Source organism: Dendrobium catenatum, unplaced genomic scaffold (genome assembly GCF_001605985.2).
Source record: "Dendrobium catenatum unplaced genomic scaffold, ASM160598v2 fragScaff_scaffold_1392, whole genome shotgun sequence".
Taxonomy (NCBI): domain Eukaryota; kingdom Viridiplantae; phylum Streptophyta; class Magnoliopsida; order Asparagales; family Orchidaceae; genus Dendrobium; species Dendrobium catenatum.
Genome location: NW_021319854.1, coordinates 1 through 20,832, shown reverse-complemented (window position 1 = coordinate 20,832; position 20,832 = coordinate 1). Strand labels below are relative to the sequence as shown.

General features: G+C 35.7%; 1 protein-coding gene across 1 annotated transcript; it reads left to right on the top strand.

The window, feature by feature from the left end:
* The first annotated feature begins 5,743 nt into the window (after positions 1–5,743).
* LOC110113906 (UPF0676 protein C1494.01-like) lies at positions 5,744–20,826 on the top strand. Its single transcript, XM_020846624.2, has 5 exons — positions 5,744–5,897; positions 6,093–6,285; positions 15,120–15,200; positions 15,404–15,455; positions 16,695–20,826. Exons 1-5 carry the CDS (start codon positions 5,820–5,822, stop codon positions 16,744–16,746), a joined length of 456 nt encoding a protein of 151 aa, XP_020702283.1. The 5' UTR covers positions 5,744–5,819; the 3' UTR covers positions 16,747–20,826.
* The last annotated feature ends 6 nt before the right edge of the window (positions 20,827–20,832 follow it).

Below are 20,832 nucleotides of genomic sequence, written 5' to 3'. Positions count from 1 at the left end.
TAAATAAATTGAAATTCATATTACAATGCAATTCATATCACATTTAATTTCTCAAACCTAGATATAATCTCAAAGGATTAAGCACCAGAATATGCTCGTCAGCACCAGAAAATGACTTTATAACCACTAGAATAAAGTTTTATAGCTACCTTACATGTCTTATAGGTACTAGAATATTCCCTAACATATATAAAATCTTGAAAAATTCTAGCCCCATTATATTTCACAGTATTCATAATTTAATCACATTATAGCAGTTAAAGCATATTTGAGTATGTATTAAAATTTCATTGTTTTCTATAACGGTAGGCAACATAGATTTTGACTTTAAAAACAAAATAATAGTTTAACATTGTTTCAATATTTTAATTGTAGTATGACATTATTTTTTAGTGCCCAAATTATTTTCTATTTAATTAAAATAGCACAAATTCTAAAACATCAGTATAATTTTTTTAGAAAATAGTAAAAATATTTATAATCTTAATATATATAACATATAAGAAGTTATACGCTGAATATTTTATTGATGTAAAGTTATATGTATTTTTCGCTAATAAAATTATAAATTTAATGAAAAAAAATCATATCTTTGAAAACTAACATAGATATAATGTGATCTATCATGATCCAGACAACTTTTCCAATTGACTCGATGGCTAAAAATGACCAAAAGCGGCTCAAAATAGAGTTTCTCTTTTGAAAGCCTCCAAAACCATCTCTTTCTCTCTCTACACAGTTGTGATTGAACGAATGGCAATTGTATAGTGGGTTTAATATATATACATAAAATGTTGTTAATGTCCTAATGTTGTGGTGCTACCACCTAGAACTACGACGCTAGTTCAAAATCCCATTTTGCAAGCCTAGAGCACTATTTGGTGCCTGGGTGCTGTAGCAGCACTAAGGCGCTCAGGCACCTAGTGCTGAGGTGCTCAAATAATGACATTTTTATATTTTGTCAAAATTCACACAAAACACTTGAGACTCATTGTAAATTATATGCAATCATTTTCATGCATTAAAATACCCTAAAAGATATGCAAATGAGTTCAAAACTAAAAAATTCAAAGAATTACCTTTCTTCAATTGGGTGGGAACCGTTGAAACCAAATGCTGAACCTAGAGGTGTCATAATTGCAACCCTTTTTTTTTGACAAAAATAAACATAAAAATTATTAAAGTTTCACATAAAATTAATAGGTACTTAATGAACTTTAAAATCTTATCAGATTCAATTTAGATCATTATAGGCGAACATAATATGATAAAGTTCATTACACGCACACTATCCAATCACCAAAAATAGAGAAGGAATAGATGAATAATCACGTAACACCAAAAATAGAGAAGGAAACATGAGTGTCCCACCTATTTACAAGGTTGTGAAAACTGGACCAAACAACGAATTGGAAGGAGGAGTTCACAGTTAGATGGTTCAACTGGGTTCTAACTAGATGATGTAATAAATACCAATTATATTAAAAAATAATATAATTTATACAATAATAACACAATCACTCACACAAATATAATAAAAAAATTAATAAAATCATAATATAAAGCTAAAAATATACATAATAAATAAATGCAGTAATTTTAAAATTAAACACATTCATTTTGTGAGTAACTAACCTCTTTATAGTTGAGAGTTGAATGATGAAATCCATTTTTTTTCATTTCATCTTGTAATTTGCTCCTCTAATTGGCAAAACTCTAAAAATTAAAAATAGATATGAAAATTACTAGGACACTTATAAGAAGGAAACATGAGTGTCCCACCTATTTACAAGGTTGTGAAAACTGGATCAAACAACGAATTGGAAGGAGGACTTCACAGTTAGATGGTTCAACTGGGTTTTAACTAGATGATGTAATAAATACCAATTATATTAAAAAAATATAATTTATACAATAATAACACAATCACTTACACAAATATAATAAAAAATTAATAAAATCATAATATGAAGCTAAAAGTATACATAATAAATAAATGCAGTAATTTTAAAATTAAACACATTCATTTTGTGAGTAACTAACCTCTTTATAGTTGAGAGTTGAATGATGAAATCCATTTTTTTCATTTCATCTTGTAATTTCCTCCTCTAATTGGCAAAACTCTAAAAATTAAAAATAGATATGAAAATTACTAGGACACTTATATAATTATATAGAAGAAATAAGCAAAATGCATTTATTAATTAAACATGAAAACAACATAATTTATATAAAGGCTTGTGCGTGTTATACTATCTATTAACATAAAGAAAACATTAAAATACATTAATGATATATAGATAATAATAACAAATAACAACATTTCTAAGTTAACTAGTTCAAATAATTTTACAAGTGGCTAATACAAAATTAGGTAAATTTGTATAATAAAAACTAGCCCCAAAGATTGACTCTCCAAGTCACACCTCCAAAATCTCCTGCTCCAAATGTTTCTATAGCATCAAACCCGATTATATCTTCTCCATCCCCTTCATTATCAATACCACTTCATTAGAAAATAAGAAACATAAAATAAGACTTCAATTTTGAATTTATCCAATAATATTTTAATTTTAAATATCAAATTACTATATATTTGTTGAGTCAAATATATGTTTTGTTCTTCAACAGGTGGAGTTACATCCCTTGAATAGAGCTTATTATCTACTTCTAAGACAATCTCTGGAGTTGGCTCATCATCAAATATCCAGAAATTAACCAACTTAACAAATGTGTAATTTAGAGGACATAATTTCTTTTTATATGTATAAACCTTAAAAGTGGAGGTGTTGTTTTAGTTAATGTATTGTCATATGATATAAACAAATTTATTTTATATAAATATACTTAAAAGCTATACCTATTCCTCAAATTGAGATTATATCGAACATATAATAAATTGTTAAACCATTGATGCTCCAAATGGTTGTGCCTATTTGAGTGAATTTGTTAAAAAATATTCCAATTTTTTCATAGCCTAAGGAGGGTGATGTTAGACTTAGAATTCTTATTGCTAATTTTTGCAAGTTTGGAGCACTTGATCTAAACATCTTCCACCACTCATCTACAAAATATCAAGAGAGAGATCTTAATGAATTATTATTTTTTAAACATTAAAATATTTGTATATGTTGACATTAAAAAGAAATTTACCATGTTATATTTTTTTTTTGTCATTGTGAGAGAGACCAACTTTCAAAAACATTTCAAGGCATCACAAAAAATTATGATATCATTCATTAAAAATTTAAGCTTGAAACAAATAATTTTATTCATAATCAACTGAACAAGGCCTTGCATAATTTTTAGCTTATAACAATAATTCTCTTTATCATAATGAAAATAAGGATTCAAGAAATATGTAGCTGAGTGGATACCTTTCCTAAGTTGAGAATCTCATCTTCTCTTAATGATAGTGGCATATATCTTATACAATCTTTTCACATTTTTTAAGATGGCCTTATATTACCTTTCATACCCTGTACATACCATCATATAAATATCCTAGTGAGGGTTTCTCATCTGAATCAACTATATAGATCAATCTAATCAATGGACTAGATATTGTTTAGATAACAAGACACTCATTCCAAAAAGTCATATCCAACATAATAGAGACAATCTCTTTCCTTTAGTTATTTTTGATAACTTTGAATATGTGCAGAATTTACTAGTGACTAAAGCTTGCATGTTATGCATGTGATCACATACACTTCTTAAAGTAATGAAGGTATTAGAAAATCTTGTAGCTCTTGGTAATCATTTCAATATGATCTTTTTCTAAGCCATGCAAGTATAAATACATTATTAAAAATAAAGATCATCACATTTGATGCTTTTCTAGCAAGCCTTTATATGTGGGCCATGCTACCTATATCCTTCAATATCAAATTCAAATAGTGTGCTGCACAAGGTAACTAGTAAATGCTACTCAATCTTTCATATAACATCTCACTAGTTTTCTTATAGTTGCATTATCAGCTATTACTTGAACTATATTCTTCAGGCCTGCCATTCAACTAACTCAGTGAACATAGCACAAAAGGTTGTAGCATCTTGGTGAGAGTAGATGCATCAACTGATTTTTTAAAATTATGTAACTTGTGGACTGTAAATAATAAAATTTATAAGTGTTATGCTCCTATTATCAATCTAACCATCAGCCATGATTGTACCACCTTCCAAGATTCTATGTATGAATCAATAAGTAACCTGCTCTCCTCTTTGCATTCTCTAAGAAGATTAACTCTCATTTTATAATACAATGTAACTTTGTAAGTTGAACTTATGGCTGTGATGACATCATTAACTTTCTATGTATATATTGAATTTAAGGCATTGAATGAGATATAAAAATCAAAGAACCACCTTGCTACAACCATATTTGCACGATGTATTACTTCCTTGGATGCTATGACATTTTTAAGCGAGGGTTGAGATTCAGGCTTAGTTTTGGGAGCAAATAAAACCTCTATGTCATCAAGTTTTCTTTTACCTTTGTCAGCTCTAGCTCAATGTACTTCAAATGTTTGTGATTTTGGTAGAGAAGAAGAATCCATTCCTTCCTTTACTATGTCATCTATATGAATAGTGCACTCTCCAGCTCCTATTCATGTTGTTTGTTTTTTAATGCATCCTTTAAATTTTCCTGCATTTGGTAAAGAACATAATGTGACACCTTTTTATAGTAAGCTATATCCCTGATTAATTCATGCTAAATGTTGTTTCATGATGTTTATGCCACCTTTCTTATATGCAGTACCACAATGCAAGCATTTAAATTGTTTCTTTCCATCAATCTCTCATATTTTAGTGAAATGATTTCAAATAATACCCATTTTTTCGTGCACACTATGATCTAATGTTACGAGCTTAGCAGTCGGAGCTTCCATTTTAATATCAACAACAAAACAAATTTTAAACACAACTAAGCTCTAATTATCTTATGCCAAATGAGAGAACTTATTAATATAAATTTACCCAATCGAGAATAATTGTAGAGATTGAATGTAGTTGTCAAATAAAAAAAAAAATACATTGTTGTCAAACCACATGAACCACCTTTTTAATATAAATTCTAGTTCCCTACCATATGATGCCCATTTAATCACTTCTGAGCATTTCAAAATCATCCCAACCTTCTATTAGCTTCTCCTCCCAACTTAACATACCCCAGCATTCATACAACTATATATATATAAGCATGGTAAGATAAGCATAACCTAAAAGTTAAAAAATGCCCGAGTCCAAGATGACAACAAAATGAACAGAATAGTTGCTCAACTTATCAAACTCTTACAAACGTGAACATAAATGCTTTAAGGTCGTTGTCGAGTTCACGAATCAACAACGAAGAGTTAGGCGAGCGGGAGACGAAAAGAAGTACACAAGACTCTCAATCAAAATGAATTACGGGAGGGGAATGAAAGGGATTAGGCTATTTAATTTCATGACCCCATACTCCTTAGTCGTTGGATCTAAAATCGATGGCTGAAAATCCACTTTTTTAGAACCACGCGGTTCTTAAGAACAGGCGGAAGTTTGATAGTTTGCTTGTCCGATCAGCCAGGAAGGCTGTTTTCGACCAACTCGATTCGAAACATGTTTTAAGAATTAAACTGGCCAACCAATTTACCGTTCAACTGATTGAACCAACCGATCCGATTCCAATTATTCAAAAGATATAATTTAGTTTAAGAGGAAGTTTTCGGCATATTTTCTTATAAACAAAATTCTGTTTTTTTATTTATATTTATATTTATATTTTTTCCCTGCATAAAAACTATGTTGCCGTTCCTCCAGCATGAACGGCAAAGCGAATGGCCGGAAGCTTGCAGCTCCCTTTGGTTGACTTGTTCTCAGCCGACCGTGCTGCTGCCGTCCAATCAATCCGTGAGGTTCTGATTTCTCGAATCCATTTACCTATAATCATTTGTAAAAAAACCCTTGAAAACAACTTTGCTTCTTTGTTTATCAGCGTACTACTCATTGATTACTCAAATATTTTAGATTCTCTGCAACCTTTTTGTTCTTCCATCGAAGTTCTGAGAGTTTGATCGAGTGTTTTAGATTTTAATTATTGAAAACCTCAGGCTTGCTTGGAATATGGTTTTTTCTACATAAAAAATCATGGAATCGATAGGGAGATCCAGCTGGTCTTTCGCGAGAGCGAGAAATTTTTTTCTTTGCCTTTTGATGAGAAGATGAAGCTTCAACGCAACGATGATCACAGAGGATATACTCCTCCTTATGCTGAGAATCTGGACCCATCCTCTAAATCCAAAGGTTAATCTTTTGTTTATTAAGCTTGAATTTTACTTCTAGCTGAAGTAGATATTTAACATTTTATTTGTGCAACTCTTATGTCGACGACCATAAATTAGACAACTGTCAGTTAAATGGTATTTTAGTGAAGAGATACTTTAAGGGGCTGTTTGGTATCGGATTTGATGTTCATGCATTCTCCAATTGTTGAAACGACCCTCCATGTTGTCCAAATCACTTTGCTTACTCTTGTAGATCTTATCAAGGCTCTATAGATGGAGATAAAAGTGTTTTCTAGTTTTTGTGCTATTGCCGGCTCCATTACAAGTAAACATTAACTTTCCATAGCTTTCATCATCAAACTATCATATAGGTGCTTGCTCATACATAGGAACATAATATATGGAGGTGTGCAGATTTGATTCATAATATTACTAATTTTTTTATATTAATATATGTTTCCTCACTATTATAAATCAACCTCATACTGCAATCACCATTATAGCCTTATTGTCATAAGAGTATTGTCTATGTTACTAATTTGATTCATGATATATATTAGCATTTAGCTAAAGTATTCACAAGTTGATCAGTTGTTGACCTCTAACTGTCGGCTGGCTTCAACCACCCACGATCCAATACTCCACTTCCCCCACGATCTCACAGACTGCCTCTCACGTAACTCCCTCCAACTGCTGTTCATTTCTTCAAAACCAAAAATACACACAGAAGGAAAGCATCCGAACACACACAGAGGAAACCGAAGCCCCTTACCAATGATCTCGTTCGTCTCTCTGCACCGCTGAAGCCCGCCGACCTCTAGACCTTCATCCGCATACACAAGCACCCTTGGCTAAGCCCCCGACCTTCGACTCCGACATCCCGTACGTCAATCCTGCTCTTGTCGCTATCGTGCATGACTCCGACGCGGACTTCGCTCCCGTTCACTAATCCTAGCTACCGAGTCTGAGCCGTCTCCCTTTCTCTCTCTGTTTGTGTTTATATATAATACATTGATATGTAATTAAGAAAAAAAGAAGATGAAAGAGATAATAAAAAAAATTTAAATAGAAGTTGAAGACCTCGCGTCGTTGATCTTAGATCTGGCTGGGATGATTCTTAAATTCGAAGATCTATGCTGTGATCTTTGATCCGAGTGAATAATTTTAAATTTGAAGGCCCGGTGCAGTTGTATCTCAGATCTTGGCGAGATGGTTGCAAATGTGAAGAGCTCGCGTCGTTATATCTTAGATCCGGACGAGATGATTGAAAGGCAAGTGCCTCCCCAATCTCCCTTTGTGGGGAGGGGACATTGGAAGGCTGCCGAAATTTTGAACGAAGCAAAAAATGCTTTCACATGATTAAATTAAAAATGGTTTTCTTAAATGATTGTAATTGAATGATATACAAAAACTCTTTTAAAAGTCAAATTGAAATAATGTAATTCTCCAATTATCTGCTGTATGTTAAATATCATCATGTCATTAAACCCACATAAATTGCACTATGCTGGAATAAGAAAATAAAGTATAATTCAACGTTCAAATTAGTCTTCTTTAGCATCTTCTTTGGTTTAAGATATTGAGATTCCTTCATAGATAACCAAGGTTGTCAAATGGCGATTAGCCTTTTAATTGACAAGGTAACTTTAGAGTTTCCTAAGTAATAGTATGGATAATATTCCCATGTAATATGGCTTCAAGATGGGAGTTATGTTTTGATATAAAAACAAAGGCTTTGATTGTGGTAGTATAGGTGTCAATGGTGCCACAAATTTAAAGCCAAGGGAATCACAACATCTATTGGAAGCTCATTGTAGATGTTTATATTAGTTCCAATGAATATAAGCTAAAGCTAAGAATTTGATAAGGGTATCAAACTTGTTCATATGAATCATTGTATACACATCATTATTGAAAAGTCCTTAAATAAATCTTTTTAATTTGATGTGAATATAGTGATTTTTGCTAATGAAATTAGCAATCTCATGTATTTTGGTGATGATGGTAATCTCTATAAGATTTGGGAATGACTCTATTTCAAACTATCTATGGTAGAATGCCCCCTTATTGCTACTTGTCATATTCTTCACCAAAAGAAATTATCAACACCCTTTTGTTGGAAAATGATACCATCTGTTAGACTGGTCCAACTGGTCCAGGCGAGACCGGCTTACATGCGAAACAGGCGGAGAAGTCCGCCTCGCCTGTACGCAGCGCGCAAGCCACCGAGTCCAAAGAGTCAGATTTGGAAGGAATTTTGAGGGATTTGAGAGGAGAATTTGAATGTAGGGACTGTTTAGGAATTTCCTTTTGATTTGTATGCATTAAATAACTTGTTTTCCTAGGATTAGGGCATCTTGAATCTGACTGATTTTGGGATATCTTAGGTTTAGGTTTTGGGCTCTAGATTCGTCTAGAGATTGGGAAAGACTGATCCTCCTCTCGAATACAGGAGTATCTTGTTGCTTTCTTCCGATATATTTGATTTTTGCAATAAAATTACTATTTTTTCTGGTTTTCATTGGAGTTTGGAAGAGTTTTCTCGCTGTTTTTGTCTTTCTTGCTATATTCACTTGAAATCTATAAGTGTTTCCTATCAAATTGGTATCAGAGTAAGTCTTGGAACCGTTCGTGGGCTGATTTGGCAAATTTCAGTGGCTGAGTTTTGGTCGGTAAGGGAGAAAGTTGCTGTTTTTGTAATCCAAATCCAGAGTTTTTGGATTTATGAAATTCCGGATCGAGAGGGCGGGCCAAAAAAGTTGATGCGCTAGAAGAAAGGCTTGAAGGGGAGATGAACCGAATTAAGACAACGGTGGAGGAATGGATTTCCTCCATGGAAGGATAAGTAGCTGATCTCTGGGATATGATGAAGAAATTATTGAAAATTCACAACCAAATGGAGGCTTCTGTGGCAAAAGTGGAGGAAGGAAAAAACACGAATTTTGAAATTCGTAAGGAGGAAGATGAGGTGGAAATCGTCAAGGGAGAAAGTAGGAAACCCTATATGGAGCCTTTCTAGAGGGAGGATAAAGGAGGCAGGTATGGGGAAAGGCATGGGTATGGAGAGGCGATGCAAAGGGGTGCTGATTGGGAATGTCGGAAGGGACATTATGGTCACCGAGGTATTGATTTTGAAGGAAGAAGAGGGTAATTCGAATGGGGGTTTGGGCTATGGTAGGGCAAGGGAAGATTGGGAGACGTGGGGTGGGTCGAGCACTTGGGAGAGGGAAAGCTATGGAGGAATAAGGGGGAATGGTGGAGATCAGAGGGTGAGGAAACTGAAGATGCCTATATTCGAAGGGGAGGATGCTTATGGGTGGATTTATAAGGTGGAAAGGTACTTTGCCGTCAATGGCTTGACAGATGATGAGAAATTAACAGCTGCAAGCTTATGCCTGGAAGGAAAGGCGCTGTCATGGTATCAGTGGAGAGATTAGAGGAGGCCCATCTAGAGCTGGGGAGAATTGAAGGACCGCTTAATAGAACATTTTCAAATCGACCAGGGAGGAGATTTCTGTAAGCAATTTTTTTGCTTTAGTGCAAGAGGGATTAGCAGCGGATTATCGGGAGCGATTTGAGCACTTGGCCAGTAGGGTGGAGCGATTATCAGATACTGTACTCGAGGGGAACTTCATGAAGGGGCTAAAGGCAAAAATCAGAGCGGCACTGAAAGTCCTGATGCCGCGGGACTTTAAGGAGGCCATGAAGTTAGCACAGCTGGTTGAAAATCAGAAAAATCTAGAGAAGGTAGCCAGGAGCAACAGTTTAGGAGGCTATTATAGGACGACGACCACTCTTTTAGCACCCAAGGAGCCTGCATCAGGCAACATTAATGAGACAACCAGAGAAAAGCCAATAGGAGGAGGGAGTGGGAAAAATTTCAAGAGGCTGGCAGAGAATGAGATGCAGGAGAAGAGGACAAATGGGTTATATTTCCGGTGTGACGAGAAGTATACTCTAGGGAATAGGTGTAGGGATCGAACTCTTTAGGTTCTCACGTCTGTGATGACGAGGAAACTGAAAAGGGAGGTGAGCGAGAGATGGATGACAAGTTGCATCTGGATGTGATGGAGGTTTCCCTGAAATCAGTAGTAGGATTAACTTCAAATCATACGATGAAGGTAACTTCAAATCATATGATGAAGGTGAAGGGGGAAATAACAGGCATGGAGGTGGTAGTATTGATTGACAATGAGGCTACCCATAATTTCATTTCCACTTAGGTCGTCAACCAATTGGAGTGAAATTGGTGGACACCAATTATTATGGGGTGATGATTGGTACATGGAAGGTAAAAAAAGGCCAGGGGATCTATAGAGAAGTGTTGTTAACCATCTTGGGGATTCAAGTAAGGGATGATTTTCTCCCACTAGAGTTAGGAAGTACTGATGTCGTCCTGGGATGAAGTGGTTGTAAACCTTGGGGAAACCATGGACAATTAGGGAGCACTCATGATGGAATTAATAGTGGATGGGAGAAAGATGGTTATAAGGGGAGATGCAAGACTATCCAAATCCATGGTATCACTTAAGACCATGGTTAGGAGCATACAAGAGGCGGGGGAAGATTATTTGGTGGGACTACATAGGTTGGAGGTGATCAGACTTGAGGAGAGAAGGAATGTTTCTCTTTCAGTGCAGCCATTGATTATGGAATTTGGTAAGGTTTTTCAGTCATCTCATGGATGGCCACCTCCACGGAACATGAGTATATTTCCACCTTGAGGACAAGGTGGATCTTTGGGAGGGGAGTATTGTTACACCGGTCCACTGGACATGTCCAGCTGGTCCAGGCGAGACCGGCTTACATGCAAAATAGGCAGAGAAGTCCGCCTCTCCTGTACGCAGTGCGCAAGCCGCCGAGTCCAAAGAGCAGATTTGGAAGGAATTTTGAGGGATTTGAGAGGGGAATTTGAATGTGGGGATTGTTTAGGGATTTTGCTTTTGATTTGTATGCATTAAATAGATTGTTCTCCTAGGGTTAGGTAGGGCATCTTAAATTTGGCTGATTTTGGGATCTCTTAGGTTTAGGTTTTGGGCTCTAGATTCGTCTAGAGATTGAGAGAGATCGATCCTCCTCTCGAATAGAGGATCACTTGTATCTTGTTGTTTTCCGATCTATTTGATTGTTTTTGTCTTTCTTGCTATGATTCACTTGAAATCCATAAGTGTTTCCTATCACCATCCAACAACAATTTAAGTAAAATTTGAACTCTATGCAAAATCAAATGAAACAACAGGCTAATTGATATCATCGTAACATAGAGTTTAATGTAAAAGACATACTTTGGCAACATGAAAGATGTATCAAAATATTCAAATAGTTTTGAATCAAACTAATTCGACTTTGCATATATCTTCTCTTTAAAGAGTCTTGAGCCGTCGTCAGTAAGTTATTAGAGAAAATATTCAAAGGGGTTCCATTAAATTATGGGACTGTGAAAGTAAGTTTTCACCCATATCACTTGAAGCTATATTAGGCTCCATATATGCTCCATTCTTTATGCCAAAGCTTCGAAATGCCATATTTGAAGATGCCACCTGATCCACAATATTCGCACAAGCGGACAGATGGCAATACTTGTATAATAGCTCCAATCTATATGCTGAAAACACATCTCGTATGTGCTCCGATCGTCACTTATGATTTCTAAATCTAACAATCTGAGAATGCTGCATGGATCAAATATTCAAGTTTCATCCTCCTTGAAAGAACTGGAGTTAACACAACTTGAATTTAACATCTAAATCATAAAAAGTGATTTTGATGTCACCCTGATGATGGTCACGTTAACAGGAAATCTTAATCGGAGGGGATCCCAAACATTTAAAATGTCACCCAAATTCTTTTGAAAATACAAGTGACTTTGAAGTCACCCCGATGATGATCGTATTGACAGTAAATTTTAACAGGAGGGGTCAATTCTCAAAAGCCTATGAGAATTTCAAAATCTAATCATCAAAACTTAAAACTAAAATATATCCACATCCCGCAACCGTTTGTTGGGTATAATAAATTTGAAATTAATCTTAGCTCACAAAGTGCGAATGTCATGTCAGGTGTATCATGAAGATTTAATCTCAATAATCTCTTACTAGCAGAGACGTGACACGTGCCCTTTGATCAGGTGGTTTTGCCAAAAAATGGCACCCTTATATTACGATCATGGCCAAAGCTTGTATGTTATCTAATGACATTAATCCCTTGAGTAATTAATCGTAGGGTATATTCGATAGGCATAAGTCCATCAGCTAAGGTGGATTTTGATTTATCTCCTTAGACAAACACCATCCCAGGTCTACAAGGTATTCTTGACCGAAGCAATCCATGGCTGCCGACAAGGTTCCTTATATAAGGTTGGGCCGACTACCTCCTTTGACTAACCAGGGATCATGACGGCCTGGGACGAAGGGACCATTGGATCTTGATTGGGCTCATCTTCGTTCTCCCATCACCATGTTTAAGTTTATGGTGATAACTTAAAAATTCGAACTCTAAAATTATTGCTATTATATACTGGGTTTGCAATTTATACGACTAGCCTTAATCGAAAGTTTTCTCTCGTTATTGGGAGGGGTAATTGACTATAGGGGCTTGCGCTTATAGGAAACCAGAACTCAGATCATAAAGTCCTCGCAAAATGAGGATGAAATCTTTGGCTAGTGTCTTATCTAAAACCCAATCTTTCTTCTAAAAATTTACCCCAAAACCTAAACCTTTTAAAAATCTCCCCGCCAAAAAGAAAAGAGAGTGGCGCGGAGAGTAGGTGTGCGGAATTTTCAAAGCCCACATCAGTCATTGATAGCTCTACTAGTCTCTTATGATGGTTACCGATCATTTTCATAAGCTTTAGACTAGAATGTCTATCTTCTTCTAAGTGTGCTTAGAGAGATACATGAACTTATGTTGCCACCACCACATCCTCCAAGTACGCAAACACCTCATTAACTATTTGGAGGAGTGTTTTGCACAACAATGAATTTTATAGAAGTCATCATCACGTACCATGTTGACTGCCTTACTCATACTTTATATATTTGGACAAGAGTTGGCAGCAATCAACTTCAACTACAATTATTGACTAAAAAGGGGCTTGAATCATGGCTGAATAATCTCAAGATTGCCATCTTCTTGGACCTTGCTTACAGCATGACCCATGAAGTGTGATCCATGAAATATATGGCCCGATCCATGCAAACTTAGATGATTGACTCACTTCAAAGTTTAGTTTAGGCCTAGGCTCCATCTTTGAAGAAATGTGTTCAATGGGCAGTACCTAAAGTCCAATCCACTTAGGTTGATTTATGCAAATATAAATGACCATCTCCTGTTTGACTTTAAAATAAACTTCCCACAATCTAGGATAATGAAAGCAATTCTCCAAATATCATATGCAAAATCTTCACATTCACTTTGTTTACTCATGCTATCTCAATATGCAACTCTAAGAGGATGTCCATATTGATATCCTAAGAATGGCTTTGGATTGGAAAGATAGTAGTTAAACTCCCCCTCGATTACTACTCGAGTTATAAAATGACTCACTATGATAAAATATTTTTGTGTTTTATTTCAAGAAACCTGAAAATAAGCTGGAAATTGATTTGTCCTTACAAAAATATGAGAACCATTTAATTCTGGTTATTCAGAAAATGCCATCAAGATGTCTGCTTTTGCAGTCTGCGTGTAATATGGATAGGATAATTCCATCCATCAGATCACTCGATATGCTCAAAGGCCCTTCCATCAAATACATATACTTAAGAGCAAATCTTGTGGCGTCAACCAAGATCGGACTTTCTAGCCTAAATCAAACTAATTTCATTTATTCATAACACAAGACTTAAAACATAAATTCCTCATTTATCCGTCCACCATCTTCTGGGGCAAAATGGTCTGATAGAGATCTTGGAAGGGAGGGATCTCGCTTCTTATCTTTAAGATCACTTGGAAGACCAAAATCTCCTTAAGCTAAGGGCATTTTTTTATCTAGCATGGAGTTCAAGGACAACGTGCAGTAAACTAATCATCTCAGCAAAATCACTAATCTCCATCCTCATCTCTATATACCTTTCAAGGAAGATAAATGATTTCTAACTCTCATTCTTGCCTTCAAAAGGAGGAGCACGCTCTTTTGAGTCCGCTCTTTTATCCTCAAGGAAAAAAAAATGTAAATTAATTCCAATTTTTCTTCACCTTCGAGCTAAATCCTTGACTTAGGTGTTTAAGGGTCTTATTGGGGATAAAATACTTGGGTTAACTTATTGATCTCTTGTTTTCTTGATTGTGTAAGGTATGTTATCAGGCTCGAGATGACTGACTTACCTTCAATGTCTCTCCCAACGTTCATAGGCTGTTTCCTAGACACAACAGTGGGTATGGGTATTATGGGCACAATATCTATACAGCATCAACTTTTCAATTTCATTTTACTAAAAATAAAGCCACTGCCTACTGTGCTTGGTAGCTATTCATCATTCTTCATTAATAAAAAAAGCAGGAACAAGATGGATATTTGTGGTGGGACTATTATCAACAAATGTATGCTCAGAAAAGGTTATACGTTTGACTTCTGTTCCTCTAAACGATAAGCTCTCCATTGTCATTTCATGTTGGTTCCTGTACGCATCCTATATGAACCAAGAAGAAAAACATGATAGGTCTTTTTTTGTCGAAAAGACAGTTTCTGTGCTTGTTTTGCTAGAAACTTTTGCAAATCTTACGTTTTCTTACTATCTGTTTTTCCTAAAACTTGTGGTATTAATTTAAGTTCCATTTTAAGCTTTATTTTTCCATCTTAATTGATAAATGGCATGCAACTAAACTGATATAGTTTATTTTATTGAAAATAAGGAGATTTGAAGGAGAGTTTCTACATAGGTCCAGCCAAAAGCTGCAAATCTATTCTCGAGTCAAATCAGTGGCCTTCCGAAGGTAAAAAATAATTCTCATCCTTAACCTTTCTCATATGCCTAGTGGATCAGGAGTTCGTACAATAATTGTTACTTATGCTTTCATGTATTCTTTTTCAGTAGTAATATTATATCATTTTTATTGTAAAGCTTACCTTTCTTGCTTGCTCGAGCTTTTTGATTTCTTTTTAATATATCTGAATAAACGTTGTCTGGAAATTTTAGCGAGCCTGCCATTATGGAGAGCTACAATGGTTTCTTACCATGAAAAAGTCCTGTAAGTAACTTTTAGACCTCCCTTACCTGTCACTATTCTTCATAATTCATATTACGATCTTCTTGGAATATTTTCTCTTCTAGCATCGATGTATATTGCACTTGGTAACATATTTAGTAACCATATAACGGCAGATGTTCACTTGCAAAATTTATAAGATTTCGAATGATTACTTTGCTTATATGCTTCTTATTTCAAAACTTATGAGACAGTTGAAGACTTACAAATTTGTTTTTTTATGCAATGCTTAAGCAATCGTTAATGTAACTGGAAACTTTGATGAGCTGAGTTATAGCTTTTCATTCGTGCTGGAACAGCTACAAATGATGTGCTTCTTGAGACGTCTGCATTGCCACATGTCAACATGTTCAATTTACTTGCATGGTTGAAATATGAATAGTACTTGCACAATCAAATTTTATAATTCAAATAACATAAATGTCCTAGTTTGAGTTCTGTCTTCTGCATAGAAAAAATAGATATTTTTACTAAATAGAAATTGATTGCTTCCTTAAAGCATGATATTGTAGCATTTGCACCTATGTCAGTATTCATATTATTGACAGATTTTTCCATGAATTTTACTTGCAAAACTTCTCTTTCTACAAAACATGCTCCATGGGATTAAACATGAATTATTCATTTTCCTTCCAATTGGATTAAAGCATCTAGGTCTCTGCTGAAGTAAATCATTTTCATTTGTAATGTTATCAACATCAATAAAGGATTTGACATTTGAGCATTAAGATAAATTATGTATTAACATATCCAATGCTTGAGAAATATTGAAACCGTATACTGCGTATCACCATCCAATTCAGCGATGTGATTTAACTATTAAAATCACTTGTCATTTTTCCTTGGGCGGATTTTCTGTGGAAATGATAGTTCTTGATTCAAAACATCTTGGGGTCAAGGGCTTGCTAGTGCAACTAAATGATATAATGATTTGATTTAAGCATGCAAATACATGATTTGGTGTTAATAAATCACTAATTAAAGTAAAAATTGTTTTCTTTTGATGCAAAATTTTCAAGAGTTTTAGCTTTAGTTTTGTCTTTAATGTATTTGATTTGACTTTATTTCATGAACATGCTCCCAATGTTTTTTATTCTTCTCTCTTTTCATAAATATGTGAATTCACATTCGATACTTTGTTAGGCAATTATTACATGCATCTTATTCTAAAAGTTATTTTAACTGACTAAGTTTAAATCCATTTTTGATACTGCATTGCAGATGTTTCTTGTTCATTAGTGAGACAAATGCACTTAGACCATTCTTAGATTAATTTACAGGAGGTATAGTTGTTTTAGCTTTTGATTTTTTGACAAAATGTTAAATTCTTAATTCGTTGGAATTGAATTTTTTTCAGCTAGGGTAGAATGATGCATATCTACGAGTCTACATTCATTAGTACACAAATCCTGTGCATGGATATTGATTTAGTTGCCTCTATTACATAGCTTATGTTTTTCTTTTTCTTCTTTTTTTTTTTGGATAAAATATGCCTTGATGATCCTATTGAGAACGTGATGAGGTCATCGATCAACGGTTCAGACACGTGTATCGCCGGAAGCATCGCCGATCGATGGCCACGATTCAGAGCTTATATTTTTAGTTATTCATGCATTTTCAGTTTTCGGTATTCCTGTTTTACCCTTGTGTGTGAGTGAGTCATGTTGGGGCCCCGAGGGCGATGTAGTCATTATTTATGCTTTTATTTTCTTGTACCTCATGACCTATATATAGGGGTCATGTATCATTGTATGAGGCTAATGAAGATTATGAAATTTTGTTTTGATTTCCCTTGTCTTCTTCTTTTTCTCATTGTGGAGAGTTAGAGAGGAGAGTGAAAGCCCAAGGTGAGGGCGAAACGCAACACCCACCAGTCATTGGAAGAGTCCGTGGCTCGTGGTCTATATCCCGCATCCGATTTCCCCTCTTCCTCCCCAACCCGCCGGCCTCCCACTTCCCATAGCCGCCGGCCTCCCTCCACCACCATCATCCGATGGTGACTTTTCAATCATCGGTTTAATCCCCGTCCCCTTCAAATTCAGATTTTTGAAAATTCAAAATTTGAATTTCAAAATCTTTCCTTTTTTAGAAATTCCAAATTAGGAAAGTTTTGAATTCGTTTCATGACAAATTCCAAATTTCAAATGGATTTTGTTTTAGTTCTTTTCAAATCTCATGCAAGCAATTTTGGAAGCCACCCACTAGCACCCACACCAAATCCCTCCTTCTAGAAACCGCCGGCCACATGCTTGGGTGGAGCCCCATTAAGGCTCCATTAAGGCATTGAATCCTCTTGAATTAGGAATTAACTCCACTTAATTTTCCCTCCTAATTTACTTAAAACTGAAATCTAATTTCAGTTTTAAGTTTTCAAATCCCTCTCCCCTCTATTGACCGCCGGCCCCTCTCTTTGGCTTCCCCCTTGTTCTTTCCTTTTAAGGCTCCATCAATTTGAATTCTAATTCAATTCCTAATTAATTTCCCTCCACATTTAATTAAATCTGAAATTTATTTCAGATTTGATTAGGGACTAATTAGGATTGAAACTTTCAAACCCTAAGCTCTCCCCCCTTGCACCCGCCAACCCCCTCCCTCTCCCCTTGGAATCCCGCCGGCCTCCTCCCTCATTCTCACCTTCACATCTTCAAGTTTTCTCCTCTCCTCGATATTCTTCATCTTCCGGAGTAAGATCCTCTCACGCCACTATGCATAGAGGATCCCGAAGTTGACAATGGATTGGTGCTTGACGACGAAGGACATATGCACCCCACCCGCTCCCCTTCTTTGACGTCGCATTCGGGTACGACGAAACATTGGAGGATTATTTGAACCGCATCCTACCCACACTCATCGACATCATAGACGAGCGATTTGAAGACTACGAGTGGACTATTGAAAGCAAGACGTCCGTGTGTCATCCACCGCCGGCAACCTTTCCGTGGTTCAAGACCATTGGCGTTGCACCCTTCCTCGTAGCATCGTTTGGTATGCTGAAATTCCTCTCCCGCAAAGCCTAGTCTAGTTGAGTGATTATTTCCCCAAGGTGAACTTCTCGTTATTAAATGGCGGATTGTTGTAATAGCTTTTAGTGTTGCTACTATTTTTGGTTGTCTGAAAGTTTTGGCTAATCTACATACTTCTTCGCCTAAGCTAGTTGATAACTACGAAACTTTAATGATTTTCTTGCTATCGCCATAAGTTATTAGTTGTAATTTCTTTGCCAACTCAATTATAATTTCTTACGAAGCTCCTTGCATTTGGTATCACATCAGAACATGTTGAATTATCTAAAATCCTTGTTGGTTTCGTTTGATTCCATAGGTTGATTTGAGTCTCTAGCTACTAGTTCAAACATTTGTTCTAAAAATGTTTTGCTCTACAAGTCTTCGGACCCCTTATTGTTCAACAACAACATCAAGCCTTTGCCCACTACGTGGGGTCGGCTACATGAATCCTTTTTGTCTATTGTATCATGTTAAAAGTCAAATTCTCGTTTAAATCTAAAAAATAAAGATCTTTTTTAATATTTTCTAACCAAGTCTTCGGACCGCTTATTGTTCATTGAAGTTATTTCTTTTGGAGTCCCTGCTTTCAATCTCCTGTTTCCTTCTATATGTGATATCTATTGTAGCAAAGAAAGTAAGTTAGTGATGTTTCTATTTTATTCTGAAGCAAATTCAGGAAGTTGATGTTTGATGAACTGTTGCTATTGATTCTTTTAGCAGCTTGTTCTAGGGTCAATTCCCTGTTGTTATTGACTTATTGTAGCTATTGTTGGTCCTTCACTTGTATTCGGCTTTTGGCCTTCCTTATTTTCTGATTTTTGAAATTTAAACTTATTTTGGTGTTCGTTGAAATTGAGAGTTGCTGTTTTTTGCCACATTTTGGGATTTTGGGAAACTATCAATTGTGGGTTTAGATTTGACTATAAATAGGACTCTATGCATGTAAATTTCATTCCATAGTTCAATAAAATTTCAGATTTTCTTTCAAACTTATGTTTTGTGTTGGACACAAATTTCTTATATGCAGTGTAAAGTTTCATGACAACTTCCGTGGAAAGATTTCAATGAGTTTACAAAAGTTTAACATCATGCTTGAAATAGATTTGCTAGATTGTATGTTTGAAAAATAGTTTTTTTTAAGGGACAAGCCCAAATTGTATTCAATAGAAAGGGAAATACAACGACCCAATTATAGCGTTTGAGAGCATAAACACCAAATTACAATACAACGATTGTGAACCAAATCTCCAAAAGAAAATAGCTAAGATGAGAATATGAAAGCCTACAAAACATCCAAGAAGAAATGATCCGAACAAAAAATCAAATACCACAACCTAGACGGTCTTAGTAATGGAAATCCTGCAACCACTGATCCGCCAAGGAGGGACCATCCATTGGAGATAGCAAGCCACAAGGCAACCAGCCGAATATCGCACAAGAAAGAATCATCAACCCACAAGGCAATATTATACCACCAAGGTTACCAGCTATCCAAGGCCAAACTAATGGGACTAGCAATGAGGTTAATGAGACAATTATTATCATCAACTCTCTCATTCCCACCTTCCTTGTTATCGCCAGTGATAGTCAAAACCAAATCAGACACTTCCCCCTCAACATCAACATGACTACCCAAAGGAAAAGCAGAAGTCGGTTGTTCATCGACTCCCAAAGAAGCAACTTCCACCTCAACACCATAACCCGCATCAGCATCAGTAGGACCCAACACCAAAACCTTATCAATTTCATCACAAAAAAAATTCACATTATTCAACTCGTTAATAAAAGGCGGATGAGCGGACAAGGAAGGGATAGAAGGAATATCTAAATTACCTTAAACACCATCACAATATGTATTAATATTAACATGTTTAGTGTCATTAGTAGGACCAATATGTGGGGTAGAAGAAGGATGAGGGCGGCAATTCCCAATCAAATGCCCAATACACTTATAGGAAGCACAAAATGGGGGAAAAACTTCTGTCACAACTTGCTGAATATATCCAAATTTCTCTGGCCCTAGTAAAACTTTATAAGGATAAGTTTTTGTTATGTCAAGCTCAATCAAAACCCGAGCCACTGAAGGATGAGAGCCAACATAAGTAGTATTATCAACCTTTAACGACCTGCCAAAAATTAAACCCAAGCCATGAAGGATGCGGGGGGAGAAGAGGTGGGGATAAAGGTTCGAGAAGGAAATCCAGATGGGGATGACCGGGGACTCAACACCAACATCATATAAAGGAGACCATTTGGTCAATTTCAAATAGCAATTGTTAACAAGCTAAGATCTAGGACAAAAAATTCTATTGTAATCTGATGCGGGCCGCCGCCGACCGGCAGAGGGAGGGCCG

Bases quoted from the DNA above. Each gene is read 5' to 3' on its own strand.
- LOC110113906 (XM_020846624.2), top strand. From the start codon at position 5,820: ATGGCCGGAAGCTTGCAGCTCCCTTTGGTTGACTTGTTCTCAGCCGAC. The intron at 5,898-6,092 runs GTTCTGATTTCT...TGAAAACCTCAG, and splicing joins CCGTCCAATCAATCCGTGAG to GCTTGCTTGGAATATGGTTT. The intron at 15,456-16,694 runs GTAAGTAACTTT...ACTGCATTGCAG, and splicing joins TCTTACCATGAAAAAGTCCT to ATGTTTCTTGTTCATTAGTG.